Raw genomic sequence first — 21,892 nt, 5'->3', positions numbered from 1 at the left:
CTGTACCATAGGCAAAGGGAATGGCTTCCCCCCGCCGCTATGAAAATGCCCATGACCTTTGCAAAACCATGAATGAAGCTCTTATCCCGATATTCACAGTCACTTGGCAAGCAATCTGTGTTCTCCGTGTGACACTTAATACAGGATACAGATGGAGAATCTGCCAGCCTCTACAATGTGTCAACCACTCTTGTAGACAGTTAATACCTTGTGGATAGAAAAGGTGTTTAATCTCACCTTTCAATCTACCTTCTGTGCATTAAAGGATGTTTTTAAATGTATGCTCTAAGTTAAGTGCCAGTGAGCATCCTCATGTTTTTCTTATTTCACCGACCATAGAAAACTGAACTATTTTTAATAGGACAGTATTCTTCTAAACTACATTCCACTGTGTTAAATGAAGAACAGAAGGTTGGTACAAACGTTTTACTGTGTATTTATCTTTGTATATGTGTGTATATATTAAGGGTTGATCCCAGAGCTTTGAATATGGTGTGAATATAAGAAAATATATGTGCATGCTTTGACAATGAGCTATTCTCCTACCCTTTGTATGAGTCATCTTAATTTCCTAGACATAAAGAATTCATGAGATAGTATAGTTTGTGTAAACAGATAAAACTATATTCACTAATATGAGCATATATGAATTAGTAATATATTTAGCATGAATTAACTAACACTAGAATGTTTTGTAAAGAAGCTATTTTCTTGTAAGTAGTTCTCCAAAGAAAGACATTTTCAAAACACACATATTAGAACTTCCCTTTGTGACATATATGGAAAATATTACAGAAACCAATCAAAATGAATTGTGGAGCCCAGTTCCAATGCATCTACAACAATTATTGTCAGGGATTACTGTCAGTTGGGGTGATGGGATACCGCAAGAGGCAGGTAAATGGGGTATTTGCTCTGCGATTGTGTCTCCTAGAAATGTCAGACGCTCCCCCAGAAAGTCTCAACAACACGGCTGCATATACATGAGCAGAACAAGGGTGGCACCACGCAGGCTGACATGTTAATGCAGAACAATGGGGGAAGACTCAACACTACACACAAAAACTACAGACAACCGAGGAACACTGAGAACACAAGAAACCGTCTTCCCCAGTGGAGTATGTGGGGAACAAAAATGATGCAATTACATTACAATCTCAAAAAAATTGTAAATATATACATATTGCGGTGATATGATCATTTTCATATGCTTCCTTTCTTCTCCATATCGCTCAAATGCAAAAGCAAACAAGCTCATTTCAACTGAGTAGATGACCACGACCCATGGACACTCAGCTCAAGAACCGTAGGAGAGGAGCGACAGACATCCCATAACAGGCCATGAGTGCAGTCTGTCTCCTACCTGTGTTCCTAAACTGGCTGCCATCATGTGGGTCAGAAGTTTAGCTGCAAACATCGAGTGTCTGGCACAAAACATGTGTGAAACAACAGCCAAGCAAAGACCTGGAGAAACAAAAGAGCCCATGTGAAATCCATGAAGAGATTGTATGTACAGAACAAAAAATCTCTGGGACAGTAAGCAGAGAAGGCCACCCTTCATAGCGTGGCATAGTACCTCTACAAAAGATTATAATGAAATTCCAACATATTCCATTTTGCATGATGTATATAATCTTCACATATATCAATTAACCCAAAGAATAACTTTATATTTCCAATTGCTTACAAGTTTTTTTGTCCATGTAAAAAGGAAAACATAAATAAATAACACTAATAGCTTTAATAAGCATTTTATTTTCTGTGTTGCTATTAGTCAGCTTTACTGTTCAAAAAATGCTTTTTCATCCTAATTTTAAAACTCTGTGTGTGTGTGTGTGTGTGTGTGTTTGCTTTGTTTTATTTAATTTTGTTTTTTGGAGTGAGTGGCTTGGGTTAGTAGAAATATTTAGAAAGGTGACTAGAACTTTTTGAGCATAAAACTGTGAATGGTCCTCCAGAGGCTGAGATTCATAATTACTCACTAACAGAAGCAGACATGTGACCACAGCAGTGGGTAGTGACACGTGAGCACAGTAGCAGGTAGCTATGAACTTTCAGCTAACCCTTTTGCTGTGTGTCAAACCAGGAAATTTTCCTTTTTTTTTTCACCCCCCCTTTAAGGTAATGAAGTTAAACACAAAGATCTGAACTTCTAACTTGCATTATTACCCTGAAACCTGGGAGTCTATGACAGCCTTGCCATCGCAATCCCTCTGCCTCACTCTTGAGTGGTAGAACTGTGGCCATGCACCACTACACCAGACTTGAAGGCAGACTACTTGAGAATATTTTCTGCTTTAAAGTTTTCAGATAGTAATTTAATAAACACTAGTCATTTACTTGCCCCATGGGCTTCTTACCACACGGGTTTTGGATTGGGCTTTTCTGTGTAAGAATCTCAGAAGCCAACTATTGGCATGCACAGTGTCCCATGGTTTCTATGTACTTCCTTACTTAACACCAATGCCGTCTTGACGAACAAGAGACATTGCCATAAATTAACATTTTATTCTCCATTATATTCTCTGAAGCCATCTGGCTGACCCTGGTATTAGCAATATTCTCTGGAGCTGTGGAGTGGGGATTTAGAGAAAACCACATGTTAGGGGGGAGAGGGTTAAGTGTGTGCAAAAGTGTGTACGTGGGGTCTTCTGACTCATTTTCTGTTCAGAAACTCCTCTCACTCAGAACTCCGCTTCAGAAAACTAGTTCAATCATATTTTATGTTTCAATGGAATAGAAGAAATTCCCTGCAAAGAGGAGCAAGGCTTTTCATTTACAGTCTCCTCCTGGAAGTCAGGAGCAATCCACTCTTAGCACAACTGCCATGACACTGGGGGTCAGGTGTGCAGGTGTCCGTGCTACGTCCAAGCCAAGCCACATATGTGACCGTGCTTCTGCACACCCAGCACTCAGGCCTGCAGGTGTGTGCAGATGTGTGTGTGTGTGTGTGTGTGTGTGTGTGTGTGTGTGTAAAACTGACTCAGAAGCAAGCCTAACCACATCTGTCTTCTCATTACCAAGCACTTGATAACACGAATGTATTTACTGAGGTTTCCTGGGGTTGGTGGTGACAATGCAAGCCAAGGAGCTGAGCACTGGCCACAGGAGGAGCGCACACCTTTCCTGCCCATTGTATTTCATAAGAACTTATTTAGTGATTTCTTCCTTAATTTGGAAATCAATTCCCCATCATATTCCTGTTCTGCCACAGCGACTTAGCACAGTTAATGGTGACAAGTTTAGAAATACCTGATTGTATATAAAAAGCTTCATTAAAATGCCACCATGGTGCCCTGATTCTAATTCAGTATTCAAAACCAGAGGCAGAAAAGTGGGCTAGGTTGCAGCAGCCTTTAGACTTAACATTTCACGGGTATCTGGCTGGGCTGGTTAGGGTTTAGTCAATTCGTCCCAAGCCAGAGGGGAAGAGGGAACCTCAATGGAGAAAACGCCTCCATCAGATTGGCCTGTAAACAAGTTTGTGGGGGCATTTTGCTGGACTAAGATTGATCTGGGAGGGCCCAGCTCACTATGAGGACTACCACTCCTTGGGAAGGGGATTCTAGGTCATTCAAAAAGAGCCAGCTGAGTAAGCAATGGAAAATCAAGGCAATAAATCACATCCGCCATGGCCCCCCACTTCGGTTCCTGCCTCCAGGTTCCTGCCTGGTGCTCCTGACCTGACTTTCATTCGTGAGGGACTGGGAGCGATGAGCTCAAATCCATCCTTTCCTCTGCAAGCTGCTAGGTCAGTGCTTTGTCACAGCAGTCAGGAGCTAACCAGAATACTGGTTCATTCTTCACTGTAAGGGGAACTGTGCTGAGACTCTTAAGCTGCACTAACACTAGGCAAGCCCATCTGCCTTTGGAAATGATATAGAATACGTGAGCTTTAAAGAAATAAATATTTTAGTTACCAGGTTTTTAAATCACTACAAACAGATTTAATTATCCACAGCACTATACAATAATATACAAATTTAGGAAAGTAACCCTTTCCTTAGTCTGGAAATGAGTACTTATAGTCAATATGTGTACCTAACCTTTACACAAATATTTTAATTGCAGTTCTTTAGCTTAAATTCCTTAATATACATATTTAAATCACAGAACATAGAACTTCTAAAAACAAAGTATAGCAAGCTGAGTAACTCCATGCTTTACCTTAATATGCACTCTGCAGTTGTTAACATTTTATTTCTTGGCAATTCTGTAGAGAAAGAATCTGTTTGCTAAGTAATATTCTTTTTTTTTTTTTTTTCCTAGCCCTATGTGGATTACAGATTGGGCTGGAAGAGAAAGCCCTTACGTAGTGCCCTGATGCACAGGATGCCTACACACCTACAAAAGAAAAGGCAGATGCATTGCTCCTCGCAACATAGTACCAATGACAGCATGTGACTTAGTTAGGACCCAGCTCTGAACAGGAGTCTGTTCTTTGCTGCTCTCAGACCTGACCTGAAATGTGCTCGTATTTCAAGGATGAATGGCCACCTATGCCAGTATATCATAGATTAGACGCTATGAGACAATGTCATCATCACAGAAAGCCCCATTGCAGAGAACTGTTACTCCTTCCTGAGTGATGAAAGAATACACTGTATTTCAGAAGAATTGACACTGAAGCAACTAAAACAATGTGGTTAGAGAGCACAAAGTTGAAACACTGCAAAATATACATCTAGTCGGGTATATGATAGTGGAGCATTTATGTGAATATAAACATGTTTGTATGCAAGTAGCCAGAGCCAGGAGACACCATTGCTGTGCAGCACTATTTTACAGATGAGAAAAACTGCCCATCTGTCTGCAATTTAGCCCCACACAAGACAAATGTCCGTACATTTTTTTAACACATTTTTCTTTAAAATATTTATAACTTTGCATGTTTGTGTGTCAGTCCATCACTCTATCTGCTTCCTCTGCAGATAAATCCAAATAAAATGAGCTTACTGTTGTGTCACTGCTAGCTCAGGTGTTAGCTCTCTAGCACTGCTGTTTCTCATCTTTCTGCCTCGTGTCCCTGTGACTGGAGGTTTTCTACTGCTTTATTACAGATGCCGCTGAGTCCGCTACTTCTCTAAGTTTTCCCTCCATGCAATGTGCTTTGGGTAGTGTCACTAATAACTGAAGGATGGAAACAAAAGTCAATCAACCCGGGTCTGGAGAGATGGCTCAGTGGTTAAGAGCATTGTCTGTTCTTCTAAAGGACCTGGGTTCAATTCCCAGCACCCACATGGCAGCTCATAACTGTCTGTAACTCCAGTTCCAAGGCATATGACACCTACATACCAGTGCCCATAAAATAAAACTAAATAAAGATTTTTTTTTTAAAAAGTCAATCAACCCTTGAAAGGTTTTCAGTAGAAACAAACGTCATTGTGAGGCGCCTTGGAGCACACAGCCCCATGTATTGGGGGAGGATGCTGTTGCCAGAGAGACAAGAGCTTTGATAATTAAGGAGCCAGGAGAAGTTGTTCAAATTTTCATACAGTAAATGAACTAGAATTTAAAATGTGCTCATTTCCTGAGTGATGAAAGAATACACTGTATTTCAGAAGAATTGACACTGAAGCAACTAAAACAATGTGGTTAGAGAGCACAAAGTTGAAACACTGCAAAATATACATCTAGTCGGAAACACATTGTGTGTTACTTATTTCTCCAACAAGAAATAGGACTGAAAGCTTGCCTTCCAGGTGCTCTGTCCAGCACTGGCTGCTCTCCCAGGGACTAGGGCCAACTTTGCCCGTCTCATATTCTGGAAAGTGACTGGCTTACGAACGTTCACTGAACAAGGATTTAGTGAAGATGTTGGGGCAGCATTCCAGGTGTGTTTTGAAACAGTTTCCATGGCTCATAATCCTGAATCCGCCTGGCACACTTGGATACTACCAGTTTGATGATAACAGTGCTGCAGCCAACAGAGACCACACCAGAACAAGATGAAGCGGGCACGGTGTGAGGAACACAGAGCAGAAAAGTAAGGAGAGGCTGGGTGCCAGCAGCCTGAATGAGGTGCCTAAGTGTTCATCCTGGGAACTAAGTCTTTGGGAGAGACTTCCAGGGGGCGTTCTGCTACGTGCAGCTCAGCTGATGCCAAATAAAACACCTTTGCAGACATTGCTAGGTAAGGTTATCATCTTCGTGTCTCCCAAGCATTCCAGCGCTGAGTGACCTTGTTCTTAGTTAGATTTGTCCCCACAAACTCTTCTTTTTATGGTTCTAAGCATGTTTAAAGTGTTTTCTGCGGGTGACACATCATTTGACAGAATGAGATCATTCTGATAATACCCTCCTCACAAGCTAGAGCTGACACAGATGCCCTGGAAGTTATTGTGACTAAAACTAACTAGCCCCTGTGAGTATGTACATTATTCCACTCATGAAAAGGACCAGTTAACTGTTGTGAAATCAGAGCTATTCCATTCGGCCTGACCCAAACTGATTATATATGTACATGTATGTGTATATGTATACATATATAAACACACACGTGTGTGTGTATGTGTGTGTGTGTGTGTGTGTGTGTGTGTGTGTGTGTGTGTGTGTGTGAATAACAAAGAGATATCTTTTCTAATTCCTGAAGACCTATCAGAGGAATGAATGGGTATTGGTTCTGTCATGAAGAGAAAACTGAGGCCAAAAAAAAAAAAAAAAAAGGATTTCAGCGTTCTTACTTATCAATACTTATCAAATAAAATCATAATTTCAAAGTCTTGTCGCTGATCCAAAGTCAAAGGCACAAATATGGATGCTGACATGTAGGTTCTCAAATGCATGAGCTGGCCAGGGTTGCTTTTTCCGCACCAAGTTATAGAGTGTACAGAATGGCTAACAGCTCTCCCTGACACACCTTATGGTTCTAGCACGTCCACATGAAATCAGCGACACCATACTTTAAATTTTTAAACTCTCTATTTTTATGTTCAATGTTTGTATAAAGCAGAGGATCCCTGTGGGCCACAGCAGCACTTGTAATTGTTTGTAAAATAATATCCAGATTTTTATTTCAATATGGTTAACTTTTATTTCATTACTCTATGAAACTTCTTTGCTGATAAAATATGCCACCATTAAAGTAAGACAAGTCTCCCTCTGATTTGGAACTATAGTAACCTAGCAGAATTTATTGGGTAAGAAATGCCACCCATCTTTTATAAAGGATATTATTATAAGAATTAGAGTTTCTTAACTTATGCTATGGAATCTAAGACTCATAATTCAGAATCTTAAGGAAAATTATAACTGTAAAATGGAAACATTTTACAAGCAGAACCAGGAATGATAATTAATTACCTGTCTTTATCTTCAGAATGGCTTCCTACTGGGTAAAGATTTTTCAGTGAATTATTGGTATAATACATGTAGAAAGATAATCCCTCACAGTAACAGACAAATCATCACTAAAGCTGGATATTGGATTTTGTGAGTTAATATATTTACTACTCTGATATACGGATATGATTTGTAGTTAAACAGACATTGGCATAGGAATTCTGCGGTATACTGACACATTAAATCAGTTAATTTACTCCAGTTCACACAACTAGCCAATGACAGACTCAGGACTTGATCTAACGACCTGGCTGCAAGGTTTTATTCATAGTCATAGCTCTTAGAAATAATGAGAGGGGAATTTACACAGTAAAATAGGGTATAGCCAAAGGTAAGGCATGGAGAATTAGTGTAAGAATTTCTCACAGTTTTCACCACACAGTATGCACAGTTTGACAAACATTAGTAAAAATCCAAGTTCCTATCACCTCAATAAAAACGGGGCTAGCTAGGTTAACTGGAAGATAATTTTAGAGTACCAAAGTTGTTGGATACCAATCAGCTGATGGAGTAGAATTTTTATTTTAATGAAAAGACAAAATCTTTATATGTATTGATTTATACCATCCAAGATTCTAACTGTTAAGTCTATGTTATAAAATATAATATATCATAAATGGTTCCCTTTCCTGCTATCTAGCCTCTGTCTTACCCTGTATCCCATACTCTTCCTGAGGTAGACCGAGCTCACCCTCCATAAACGCCACTGTATGCATTAATGGTTGAGACCGTGGGGGACTGAAGACTTACAGTACGTCCATCTCTCTCTCACACACAAACTAACCATGGGAAAATCTCCTTCTCACAGGCTTAAAATTCATGACTTGGAAACCCTGCCACTGACCTGAGATGCATATAAACCCAGAAGAGAAAACCGCTTCGTTGTATGATGACAGGTTGTCAGTCTGGGCGTAGACAGCATACACAGACATGTGTGAGCAGGCACATTCCACGTAGTCTGAAGTAGCTCCAACCACTTTGCAAAACTGGCTGTCAGACAACCAGCTGGAACAAAACACAATAGTCGCTGTTCTTTCAAATAATATTTCAAAGATGTTAAGACTGTTTTTAAAGGAAAAATAACTAGCTGAAACTAAATGTTCTTTACTCAAGACTTAAGCAGATTCCGTTTTCCAGGAGAAACACTGGAGGGAACATCTTGTCCAGGACATGACCCAACAGATTCCACCAAGACACCTTAAGAAGCAGCGTAAATACCAACCACACTTGCCAGAGCATTTGCTGTACCACAGAAGTTAGCCTGCCCAGCAACGATGTAGCTGCTTTAACCATCCAAAGTAAACTGCTCTTCTCCGACATTCAAAATTTCCCACAGATCATCACAGCTGTGACATGTGTGGATCCCACAGATCAGCACAGCCATGGCATGTGTGGATCCCACAGATCAGCACAGCTGTGACATGTGTGGATCCCACAGAACAGCACAGCTGTGACATGTGTGGATCCCACAGATCAACACAGCCAGCACATGTGTGGATCCATGACATGTGTTGATCCCACAGATCAGCACAGCCAGCACATGTGTGGATCCCACAGATCAGCACAGCTATGACATGTGTGGATCCCACAGATCAGCACAGCTATGACATGTGTGGACCCACAGATCAGCACAGCCGTGACATGTGTGGATCCCACAGATCAGCACAGCCAGCACATGTGTGGATCCCACAGATCAGCACAGCTATGACATGTGTGGACCCACAGATCAGCACAGCCGTGACATGTGTGGATCCCACAGATGAGCACAGCCATGACATGTGTGGATCCCACAGATCAACACAGCCAGCACATGTGTGGATCCCACAGATCAGCACAGCTATGACATGTGTGGATCCCACAGATCAGCACAGCTGTGACATGTGTGGACCCACAGATCAGCACAGCCGTGACATGTGTGGATCCCACAGATCAGCACAGCTGTGACATGTGTGGATCCCACAGATCAGCACAGCCGTGACATGTGTGGATCCCACAGATCAGCACAGCCAGCACATGTGTGGATCCCACAGATCAGCACAGCTATGACATGTGTGGACCCACAGATCAGCACAGCCGTGACATGTGTGGATCCCACAGATGAGCACAGCCATGACATGTGTGGATCCCACAGATCAACACAGCCAGCACATGTGTGGATCCCACAGATCAGCACAGCTATGACATGTGTGGATCCCACAGATCAGCACAGCTGTGACATGTGTGGACCCACAGATCAGCACAGCCGTGACATGTGTGGATCCCACAGATCAGCACAGCCGTGACATGTGTGGACCCACAGATCAGCACAGCTATGACATGTGTGGATCCCACAGATCAGCACAGCTGTGACATGTGTGGATCCCACAGAACAGCACAGCCATGACATGTGTGGATCCCACAGATCAACACAGCCAGCACATGTGTGGATCCATGACATGTGTTGATCCCACAGATCAGCACAGCCAGCACATGTGTGGACCCACAGATCAGCACAGCCGTGACATGTGTGGATCCCACAGATGAGCACAGCATGACTTGTGTGGATCCCACAGATCAGCACAGCCGTGACTTGTGTGGATCCCACAGATCAGCATAGCTGTGACACGTGTGGATCCCACAGATGAACACAGCGTGACATGTGTGGACCCACAGATCAGCACAGCCGTGACATGTTCCCTGCCATGATGCCATTGAGTCTGAAACTGTAAGCAGACCCCAAATGAAATGCGTTCTTTCATAAGTTGCCATGGTCCTGGTGTCCTATCATAGCAGTAGACCACTAACTAACACAAACACTTTGCTGTGACTCACTCCACATATTTTATTTTTTGTATTTTGAGTCCTATATTTTAAATAGATTTTCCGAGGGACTTCAAGTATTTCTTTCAGTGAAGTTCGTCTCAGCGAGCATGAGTCAGTGGCTGTTTCTTGAACCTCTTCTTTTCAATAACCTTGATTCCATCACTTTTCTAACGATGTAAAACTTCCCCACTCAAAATGCACAGGCTTCATCTTGAAACTTTCATTATGTATTAGATACTGAGGGCTAAAGATTATTTATGAATTCCTGTTCTTTGATTCACAGCGGGAGTAGACTGCTAATCCTATTGTTTACTTTTAAATGCATGCTGCAAACAAGTTTACTATATCTAACCCACTGAACACCATAGTTTAGCAATGCAATGCCCTTGGCTATTTACCCTCCAGAGCATGCTGCTGACTAGGAGTCACGGCTAACTTTCCCTGCTCAGCGTCATAACACATATTAGCAGTGGGAAAGATCAGAGGTCAAACTCTGAGTAGACTCAGTGAAGTGTGTCACTTCTGCATAAGCCTCAAGTAGAAAATTGTAAGTTGAACCATCACAAATAAAGAATGTCCTGTACCAGGTTTAAAACCCAGCACCAGGCCTCAGGAATTTACATTCAAAACGTTTTATTGCAGAGAAACAGAGACTAACCCAGATAGGTTATTTGGTTTCCCTGTCGGGCTAAAACTGAGTAATAAACAAAATCGCATGCCTGACACCGTCAGCCGACCCCCTCTCCCACCACGAGTGCACCCCACAGCACTGACTGAGGTTGAGTGACAGGCAGCTTTTCAGGGACCTGAGTCCAGAGGCCAGAGAGACTCAAAGGAACACTCAACATCTTGTTTCTGCTACATCAGGATTTATTCCCCCAAATGGTTTCAAGTCACTTGTGAACAAGAGTTCTAAAACCCTGCTGATCACTCTAAACATAAGCCTCAGCACTGAACCACAGATGGAGTGGGTGCAGGAAGGAATTTCCTTTCATATGTAACAGATGAACTGATAACTTCAGAAACGTTATGGAACGTGAGTAGAACTGACAGCCCGGCTCTCATGAAGGATAACGTGGTATACACACAGTCCAACTGCCGGCAGATACCCGCTGGTGACGCGGGACTATTTTTATTGCTGATTTACCTTATATATAGCAGAGATTGCTCTCCAGCCTGCAGCCCTACCTGAGGCTACCCTCTATGTTCAATACAGGCAGCTGTAGCGCTGGTGGACAGGAAAGCACCAAGTGCTGACCTGACGGTGTATTGGTAATACCTGCCAGTGGCCTGATTCCAAAGGAGACACAGAGACGTCTGAGGCGCGATTCCAGGCTCAGCTGCATAAATCCTGTAGAGAACCTCGTTGTTGTTAGGGAGGGGTTGCGCACTCTGACCTTCCACATTCAAAGACAGTACCTACACAATCAGAAGAAACAGAAGATTTAACGGTAATTTTCCAATTACCGTTGCAACTGAGCCTTCCAGTCTGTAGTGGACTCTGTTTTTCTGATACCTAATGCCTATACAGTTTTCTTCAGTACCACGAGATGGCTCACTTCCTGAATGCGGAGTCTGACTAGCTTTCCACCAGCACAGTCTAACTCCACTCCACTCGGTCTCCAGTCCTTAGCTGACAACACCCACTGTAAGTATTATGGGCTGACTTCCTTAAAACAGTGGTACGTGCCAAGATATTACAGTAGGGAAAACTACAGTTTTATGGTTTGTTGATATAAATATATATATGTACGTACACACACACACACACACACACACACACACACAGGCACACACGCACGTGCACTCCACAGAAACATAAAGGAAACATTTCCAAATACATTTGAAGCCAAAAATTCTACAAATAGCTTACAAAGAGAGACTAATTTCCGTACTGCTCCTGTGTAGCACCTGGCTTTAAAAAAAAAAAAAAAATCTAAGCAAATGTGTTCCGAGTTTGTCTGCTAAAGGAAAAATAAGATAAAATCCATATAACGTTTTTTAAACGAGTGATTACCTTGTCTTTCAAGGCAGGGACGTGGTTTGCTGCCAGGAACCACTGCTGGCTGCTGTACTCCACGAACAGGACGGATGCGCATGCGCCTTTCCCATCCAGCGCTTCCGCAGTGGGCACATCTAATAACCTCTCTGGAATTTGAATGTAATCACCTTCCTTCCCTTCAAACTTGTGTCCATTGATTTGCTGCGGGTACCAGCGAAGAGCCAGTATTGACAAATACGGGCAACTGTCAAGGATGGTTTTGCTTCTGTAAGAGAAAAAAAAAAAAAAAAAAAAAAAAACAACCAAGCCTCTGCTGAGTTGGCAGTTATTTGTTTCGCCGTATCACATTGTACTTGCTGTAATGTTTACACTGAAGGTTTTCTCTTCACATAGAGCAATGATGGCGCTACTAACCCCAACAGTAAACAACCAGCTGCTTTCAGTCTGAAACATGAAGCTCACATCTTTCCACATCCCTCAGCTTCATCTTTCTGGTAACGAAAACAGGACGGTCAGGGAGCCGTTGCACGGTTATCACAGTACACTCTGGCTTGAAATGTACTTTTCTGTGTTAGTCATGAGCTGTGATAGAACAGGCTGAAGACCGGATGTTCCCATTGGAGTGGAGCCTTTTGTATGATTTAAAATCATAAAGAACATGCCTCTGGAGCTGCACTTTCATCTCAGATCTGCCTTGTCCCTTTCCAGGACTTCAGAGCCTTCTAATATAACCATCCAGTGAGTAAGAAAACAGCCTCACATAATGGTCCCGATGCCTCTGACACTGCTATTTTTTTTCCAGTGAGTAAGAAAACAGCCTCACATAATGGTCCTGATGCCTCTGACATTGCTATTTTTTTTTCCCCATGAGTAAGAAAACAGCCTCACATAATGGTCCTGATGCCTCTGACACTATTTTTTTTTCACACCTCTTCTAGGAATAAGAAGATGCTACGCTCGGTTAAACTGCTTTCTAGCCTCAATGTGAGCTGGACGCATGTGGACCAGGACAGAGGATAATCAAGCCTCAGTAAGCCAAAGTGTTTACGTAGAGTACTATGGTTCAAGGAATGTGAGTCTGTATTTCCCCTAAAGCCTGTAGTGAGCTCTTCCTGAAGTCATCGTCTTTGAAAACATGAGCAAATGCCAAGGACATATGAAACCTGCCTTCAAAAGGGTAGAGACCATTTGGATACTGGGGGATGTATCTGTCCATGGTCCTACCAGCCACTGTGTATAGTGTATGTAGAGAAATTGTGTATCAGAATGATACCTTGCTCAGACCTGTACCGTGAGAAGTGGATCCGACCGCTGTTAAATTAAAGATGTGAGACATGAACAAGTAAAAGGAGCCTTCCCCTCTAGCCTTGTGTCCGTCTTCTCTATAGTAAGCTTCTTCCAAGGCTTAAGGAACAGCATCTAAAGAGTTCAGGTGTATCAACCACACTCCAGGGCTGGCCTCATGCCTCAGTAGCTGGCCAATATGGATGCCATGGTTTCTATGTGCTTTCCATTTTGTTTTGTTGCTTTTATTTCCTTTTTCCTTGTCTTTTTTTTTTTTTTTTTCTTTTTTTTTTTTGCCTTTTCTGATTTTGGTTTGGTTGAGAGTTTTTGAAAGAGAAAAAGAGCATCAAGTTGGGTGGGCAGGTATGTGGGGACCATCAGGACAAACTTTGGGGAGGGGACAGAATAGGATCAAAGTACTCTCTATGAAAACTTTAAAAATAATTTTACAACACATCGAAACTAAGTAAATAAATGCAGTGGTCAGTGGCTTTGATGCTCTTATCTTGAACCCACCCACATATCCAGTATGCAAGGCCTCTGTGTCAAGCATCCTACGTAAACACCTCAATTTGTATGGGCCCCCATGCCTCCACAACAGTTTGTCAAAGTCCCCTTCTTAATCTCTCCACTCAACCCCCGCCCCCGCGCCCCACAATCAAACATGGCTATAGCTCAGACACAGAACCCCTCCACTAGGCACAAAGCCACAGAAAGCAGAGAACTGCAGCCGCATAGCCAAACATCACTGTGGTACTCCACCTCGAAGCTACTGGCATGCCATCTAGCCAGAGCCACTTTGTAAACCAACAGCACACATCATGTCTTACTGCAATAAGTACCCCCAGTTTCTGGCCCCTCTTAATTGCTGATGACCAAATTCCCCCACCAACACCTTAGCGGCATGCATCTCTGCCTTCCAAATGTACTCACTAGGATAAATGCCATCTTCTGCTTCGCACCTAGCCTGAAGTGGGGAGGGGTACATGTTAATTGGCACCCACTCACAGCGGTGGCACACTGATCTCAACCTCAGTGCTAACCGGCATTGTTTTTACTTGCCTTACAAGCGGTTACTCTAGATTCCATCGTTAGTATTCTTGCTCAGTTCCCAAATCCAACTCCCCACCCCCACACCCCCACCCCCACTAGATGCACTTGATATTAAGGTGATGGGTTGAGAATGCGAGCAGAATGCTTGGCATATTTAGTCATCAGGAAAAACAAAACAAGCGCGGTTGCTCTTTCTCTCCCACATACAATGTATTGCTGTTATGGGCTTCTATCTAATTGCCTTAAACATGCCACGCTTCTCTGTCACCGTGTGGATTTCATCCTTCATAGTCTCTGAGCTACTATGCTCTGATATTTCCCCCTTTTGCTTGATTCTGTTCTTCAGCACCCTCCTCAACATGAGTCTCAAAATGCTCCCCCCCCCATGGCTCCCTCCCCCCGCCACACACACACACACACACACACACACACACACACACACACACACACACACACACCATGTTATATTCCAAACACATCCTGTGGTCTCAATGCAAACAACTTATCCATGACAGGTTTCTGTAGCCGGGGTTAGAGACATGCAAACAGCACTGAGTTTGACTTCCATAGTGTTATCGCAGGTGGACAATTAGAAGCCATGGTAAGGGCTGGAGAGAGGATGTCCAGACCAGAAAGAGGTGCCTGTGAGGCTTTCCCGGTTCTTTGCTGATTGTCCCATTAGGAAGGTGTGAGTCCCCAGGCCACATTAGCGGGCTTTAAAAGAGGTGAAAGATGTTTCCTAACTTCACCACACCCTTGAGTGGATCTGTAATGAAACTCTGGGCTGTGAGGCTGCTTTCATTGCACTCTTGTGAGCACGCAGCATGGTTGGCCGGGAGGGGCTATGGAATCAAGCCGGCCTATGACCGACCATGAAAATCACCATGAACTACTCATGTGAACACTGCCTAGGCGAGGAGGATGGCACTAACTCTCAGCTTCTGAATCTGTAAATAGGAATCATAAAAGCCCTACCTCTACTTTCAATAGTTTACCTAAAGTGATGACTCAAAAAATATACATACAATATATGCCAACTTTTAAGAAGGATTATGCTGAACTTCATAAAGCTTTCTATATTATTATGTTGCTACCTATAAAATATCTGGTCATATTATTCAATTTAATCCAGTCTGGATATAGGAAGGACATAATTAATATCACTGATGTCCTGTGTATTTTACAATTAGTCTTTTATATGTAATTTACTATTTTGAATTTCATGTGGCTAATATTCAAAGGTTTATATAATCAACTGATTTCTTTTTTGGTTTGGCAAAATTCATTATTCAAATAAATCATGTTTATTTTGGCTTAATAAACACTGATGACTTTTATTGAAAATAAATATTAAAATTGATAAAGCTTATATAAATATTCTTAATAAATACCTATTAGGTAGTAATAAAAATATATTTATTGTTTTAAGGTAGTATATATCAACAATAAGAAAATCAAGTTAGAAAAAAAGAAAATCAAGTTGGATTTTAATTTCTGCCCATGTGCTGATGTCAGAGGATTTTAAGATGTCAAAATAAAATAAAACATTTTGAGGTCTTTGGACCACAATAATCCAAGTCAGATGATGAATGTTATTTTTGTAGCATTGTGCACAAAAATATTAGCACATGGCTACATAATTAATCATGCAGTTAATAATGACCATGAGCTATATACTATTTTCTCTTGTTCTTGCTAGCTTCCTGCTGTGGAACTCCAGCCACAAGAAATCCCTCAAGTTTAAAAGCTGCCTTCCAGTGGGAGAAACCTCTGGGACTGAGGGCGGCCTAAGTCACAGCGCAGGGCTGGGAATCCGCGTCCTTCCTCCTCTGAAGGAGGTTTCCACTGGCTGAATAAAAACAGGAGGGGTAAGATGATGCCTTCACCTTAAAGATGCTCTTAAACAGGAACACCGTAGCATTGACAGTGCACGTTCATTTCCTTGCTGGACTCCTGCTTTCTTCTAAGAATCGGTTTCCTTGGCAACAGACCCAAAATGCTAAGAACATGCTCTGCAGATCACCTCAAGGCGAACCTGCAACACACACTGCTCTGGAAGCCAACAGGAAATACGTCCCAGGCACGGGTAACTTTACAAAATACTCACTTTTCCCCAGGAGACCCACAGGTAACATTGGTCAGCAGAGAGAAGGCAAAGTGCTCAGCCACTTCTGCAAAGTGGCTGAATCCCCGAGTGTCCTTGCGCTTTGGGTCGATCAGAGCACAAAGCAGTTCATACAAAAGACTTCGGCTTTTGATACTGAAAGCTTGGTTTTTTCCTTCCATTGTTATCTGGAAGACAAATCTAAGTGTTAAAATACATATTCTTAGATTATATGTAACATACACTACATATGTTTTTCATTAATAATCACCAACACCAACAAAGATGGAAATATGAAGAACCAAGGAAAACATTGATTCAAAGTTATATTTTATGAGACTGAAGTGCTACCTAGTGCACTAAGAGGGCTACAGGAAAAATCATATTTTAAACACACCCATTTCTATCTAAAAGGCAGGGATAATCATTGACAAAGAAAAGGAATAATCATTAAAATAATTTCTATTTAACCATTACCCAACATCCCAAATGGTGGCATATGTCATTTAAGTCAGTTACAATAGTTAACACCATGAATTAAAATAAATCACAATATTACATCTTCCCCAAAAATTCATTATTTCTTCAATGAACTAATAAGGAATTAAATATCTCGAAAATGTTTGTAATAGAAACAAGATTAGCTTTAACAATGTGTGTTTTGATGAGCAAATAGTGACCACCATAAAACATTAAAGTTCAAAAGCACACCAAAGGAGAAAATTATCTTCAACCAAGAACACTCAAGACATCCTAGCACACTTGCTTTTTAAATGTGATTTCCTACCTTAAAAGACCAAGTTGATATTTAAAGAACAAGGACAACATTATTGTTCTTTTATATTCTAATATATATATATATATATGAAAAATCTCAGACTCCACAGTTGTTAGTTTATAGTTTATCCATTGTGCCTCCTTCCCCCACATACACACTACCGTCATCTGTGATTTATTGTGTATCGTTAGTAATAAACTCATGATACCCTTGAAATGACTGCCCTTTTCCTAGCAGGGAGGCTTAACTTTGTGCTCTAGCAGCTTCAAGCTCACACCCAAACTCAAGATGTGAATTTATAAGATTATCCATCTCAACGCCAAGAGGGCAGAGCATAGAGAAGAGAAGATAAAGACAACAATACGCATTTGGTGGTGCAATTACAAATGAACAGTGCGCACAGCCCCCTGGGTAGTACAGAAGCATGGAGACCAAATAAGACAAATGAAAGACAAGATCAAAAGACTCTCTTAGAGCTCAGAAAGGTGACTAACAAATGAGCCAGCCTTAGTCTAGTCCCTAAGACACGCACATAAAAGCAGGCGGAGGGGAGACAGCAGATCCTTAATGAGCAGCACACGTATTCAGCTTATTGGTGCAGAAATTGTACCATATCTGAGAAAATGTTAAAAAAAAAAAAGAGAGAGAGAGAGAGAGAGACAACATAATATTACTCCCGGAGCAATAAAATGACAAAGGGAGTTAGATGAGAAGAAACCAGAAATAAAGACACAAAAGGTCATCTTGACATTAAACATTTCTGAAAGCAAATGTCAGAAGAGCAGTATGTGTAGACTTTAAGAAGTGAGGTTCAGACCCAAGAATCAGGCAGCTACACAAACAGAAACTTACTAGGCTACTACAGGCATACTGTCACTCTTGGAAATTTACAAACTTTCTCTAATCTCAAGAAACATAGGCAGCGATCTTATTGACATCTTTTTGTTCCCAGACACTGAAACAGAGGCAGAACGAGAACCAGTTTGACAGAGGGCACGAGACTTGGTGACTGGCCGAGCTCAAGGCATGCCCCAGCCAGCCATCTGCACTAACTTACTGCACCCCCGACTTCCTTGTCAGAATATAGCAACACAACTTGAGGTTGTTCACCGGCGAGTCAGTAACAACACTAAGTGAAGTGCAAACCAACGTTAGTGTGTTCACAAACTGAATCCAACGTAGGAGTAGCCACACTGCACAAAACACACATCGGTTAGAAGCAGATGATAAACCCAAAATTATCAAAGTTCAGTTACAAATCTGTAGAACTGAACTTCACCTGGGAAAACCTTATGAAGCTGTCAAGACTGAAATCAAAATGGAGAGCTGTTTTGGATGTGTGTGAGGGGCCGGTAGTCTATCAGACCCCAGAGCACACACTAGTCCTGGTACATATTACAGTTGTCCCAGAGGGCAACATCAGGACTCCTGGCTCAAGTTCTACTAAGCTGTGAAAGCAGAAAGAGAAACCTGGTGAAGTAGAAAATTAGAATATCAAATCTCACAGGGGCGTGAACTCTGATATTATTATTAAGTCAACTGATAGTGCTAGAAATGACTTGGGTTGTTCCACACATGGGAAAGTCAGGAGCCAAAGTATTGTTACATCAAAGACTGAGCCTCCCTGATGACCTTTACCCAGAAAACTTTATGGTGAGTCTTGTAAAGCTGTTGCTCTTTTTAGTACAACATTGCAATGTCCAAACAAAAACAGGCAGCTACTTCCAATGTGCAAAATTCTCATCTAGGATTCACCAAGAGAAATGCGCATGCTGGATAGATACGTCATCAAAGCACGTAGGACGTGAGAGGAAATGAAACTTGCAACTGTCTATGTATTCACGTAGAACAGGAGGCCACACAGCGTTCTATCCAGCACATGGGTGTTCTAGGCTGCGCTAGAACCTGGGGTTGGACTGCCTTTGGACTGTACTGTGTGGCTACTGCACTGGATCGACTTAAATTTCAGACAACAAATAGTCACACTGTGCTCTTAGCGCATCCCAAATGAAGTGTTAGTGATTTCCTTGCACTTAAAGTGTGTTGCTCGCCTGAAGCTCATACATTAACTAGTCAGCCTTTGCTCTCACTTGCTAAATGCTACAGGTGAACAATCCAAGTTATTTATATGTGGTTATCTGCATGTCAGCTATAACTCCCACTACTCCTTTAGTCTTATTACATAATTATGTCTAAAATACAAAACGCGGTCATGAGTGTATTAAAAGGGATACATTCTGATTTTTGTCATCAAGAAGACACCACACAGTATGGTTCCAAAACCCTCCATAGATCAGCCTTTGTATACACAGGCTATGTAACACTGACTGTCACTCCCAGACTGCAAATCTGCAGGGAATGTTGTTGTAATGGCTATTGCAGGCAATTTTGTGTGTGTGTGTGTGTGTGTGTGTGTGTGTGTGTGTGTGTGTGTGTGTGTGTCACAAGCACATATATATTTATGTATCCAAACATAGAAAAGGTAAAGCAAAAAGATGGTCAATATATCTTTTATAGTTTCTTTCTAATGCTGTGAAAACATTTTTTCTTTTTTTATTTATTATAATTTATTCACACTGCATCCCGATTACTATCCCCTCCTCTTATCTTGCCATCGCCACCCTTCTTCCCTCTCCTGCCCTCTCCTCCTTCTCCAGACCTCTGACAGGGGGGCCTTCCTCCCCCACCATATGACCACAGCCTATCAGCCCTCACCCTGATAGCTTGCATCCCCTTCCTCCATGTGCCCACGGGCCTCCCTGCCAGGGGGAAGTGATCAAATCTCAGTCACCAGAGTTCATGTCAGAGGCAGTCCCTGCTCCCCGTCCCCCACCAACACCATGAAGAATGAGCTGACCATTGGCTAGACCTGAACTAGGCTCTTTGCATGCATTGTCCTTGGTTGGTGCTTCAGCTTGTGTAGGCCCCCTAGGGTCCAGATCCACCAGCCTTGAGGGTCTCTCTGTAGGTCTCCTGACCCCTCCATTTCCTCACTCCTCATACAACTCTCAGCACTCAGCCCTGAGTCCAGCTGTGAGTCCTAGCGTCTGCCCTAATTCTCCTGCTGGGTGGAGTCTCTCAGAGGGCATCTATGTTGGGCTAATATCTACTTATAAGTGAATGTGTACCGTGTGTAACTTTCTGGGTCTGGGTTACCTCCCTCAGGATGATCTTTTCTAGTTCCATCCATTTGCCTGCAAATTTCAGGTTTCCCTTGTTTTTAATAGCTGAATAGTATTCCATTGTGAATGGGTTTATTTCTGGGTCTTCAATTCAATTCCACTGGTCAACCAGCCTATTTCAATGTCAGTACCATGCCATTTTTTATTACTGTTGCTCTACAGTACAGCTTGGGATCCAGGATGGAGATTCCTCTGAAAGATCTTTTATCATACAGGATTGATTTAGCTATTCTGGGTTTTTGTTTTTCCAAATGAAGTTGAGAATTGATCTTTCTAGGTCTGTAAAGAATTGTATAGGGATTTTGATAGGGATTGCATTGAATCTGTAGATTGCTTTTGGTAAGATGGCCATTTTTACTATGTTGATCCTCCTGATCCATGAGCATGGGAGATCTTTCCATCTTCTGATATCTTCTCCAATTTCTTTCTTTAGAAATTTGATGTTTTTCACACAAGTCTTTCACTTGCTTGGTAAGAGTTACATCAAGATACTTTATATTATTTGTGGTTATTGAGAAGGGTGTAGTTTCCCTAATTTCTTTCTCTGCCTGTTTGTTATCTGTATACAGGAGGGCTACTGATTGGTTGGAATTAATCTTGTATCAGGCCACTTTGCTGAGGGTGTTTTAACAGCTGTAGCAGTTCTATAGTGGAATTTTGGGGATCACTTATGTACATTATCATATCATCAGCACATAGCAATACTTTGACTTCTTCTTTTCTGGTGTGGATCCCCTTGATCTCCTTCAGTTGTCTTATTGCTCAAGCTAGCGCCTCAAGTACTACACTGAAGAGCTATGGAGAGAGTGGGCAGCCTTGTCTAGTCCCTGATTTCAGTGGAGTTGCTCCACACCATGTTTCACTTTAAGTGTTGCCTTTCCAGATGATAATACATGGCTTTATTACTCTACTTTCCACTCTAAAATGTAGTCATTATACATGGTTTCTGTCATTTTGGCCAAGATCAAGTCACTACTGTCCCATCTGTTTTATTATTAGATGTTTAAGTATTACTCTTCCTTGGCATGATCCCATCTTTAGAGTTTTCTCTGCATAAAATGGGGGTCACTTCTCTGTGCTCTACAGAAGTTTGCCACAGCCTCTTCTTACCTTATATGCTTTCTGATCTTCTCTTCTACCTTTCATGCACAATGCTTTGAGAAATATGTAGATAAGGAATGATATTTTACGATCTTACTGCAAACATTTTCAATAATTAAAGATCTCCCGATAGGAAATAAAGCACCAGAAGGTTCATATCTATGGGAATTTATCTTGATAAGGAAGCTTGAAATAAGCTATAAAAACCTTTTCCTTCCTTAATAATACCTTTTAGAAATAATTTC

At 41.8% G+C, this 21,892-nt stretch overlaps 1 protein-coding gene across 1 annotated transcript in view; it reads right to left on the bottom strand.

Moving 5' to 3' along the window:
* The window catches only part of Adgrv1 (adhesion G protein-coupled receptor V1), a 469,943-nt gene that overhangs the window by 254,655 nt on the left and 193,396 nt on the right, over window positions 1-21,892 (bottom strand). The window contains exons 77-81 of the mRNA XM_051172399.1: window positions 16,590-16,774; window positions 12,161-12,410; window positions 11,423-11,562; window positions 8,186-8,346; window positions 1,364-1,464 (exon numbers count right to left, since the gene is read on the bottom strand). Of these exons, the coding sequence (XP_051028356.1) occupies window positions 1,364-1,464; window positions 8,186-8,346; window positions 11,423-11,562; window positions 12,161-12,410; window positions 16,590-16,774 (837 nt within the window). The remainder of the gene's footprint in view (window positions 1-1,363; window positions 1,465-8,185; window positions 8,347-11,422; window positions 11,563-12,160; window positions 12,411-16,589; window positions 16,775-21,892) is intronic.

This window comes from Acomys russatus, chromosome 30, assembly GCF_903995435.1.
Source record: "Acomys russatus chromosome 30, mAcoRus1.1, whole genome shotgun sequence".
NCBI classification, from domain to species: Eukaryota; Metazoa; Chordata; class Mammalia; order Rodentia; family Muridae; genus Acomys; species Acomys russatus.
Note: the sequence above shows the minus strand (reverse complement) of the source record. Positions and strands in the feature narration are given on the sequence as shown.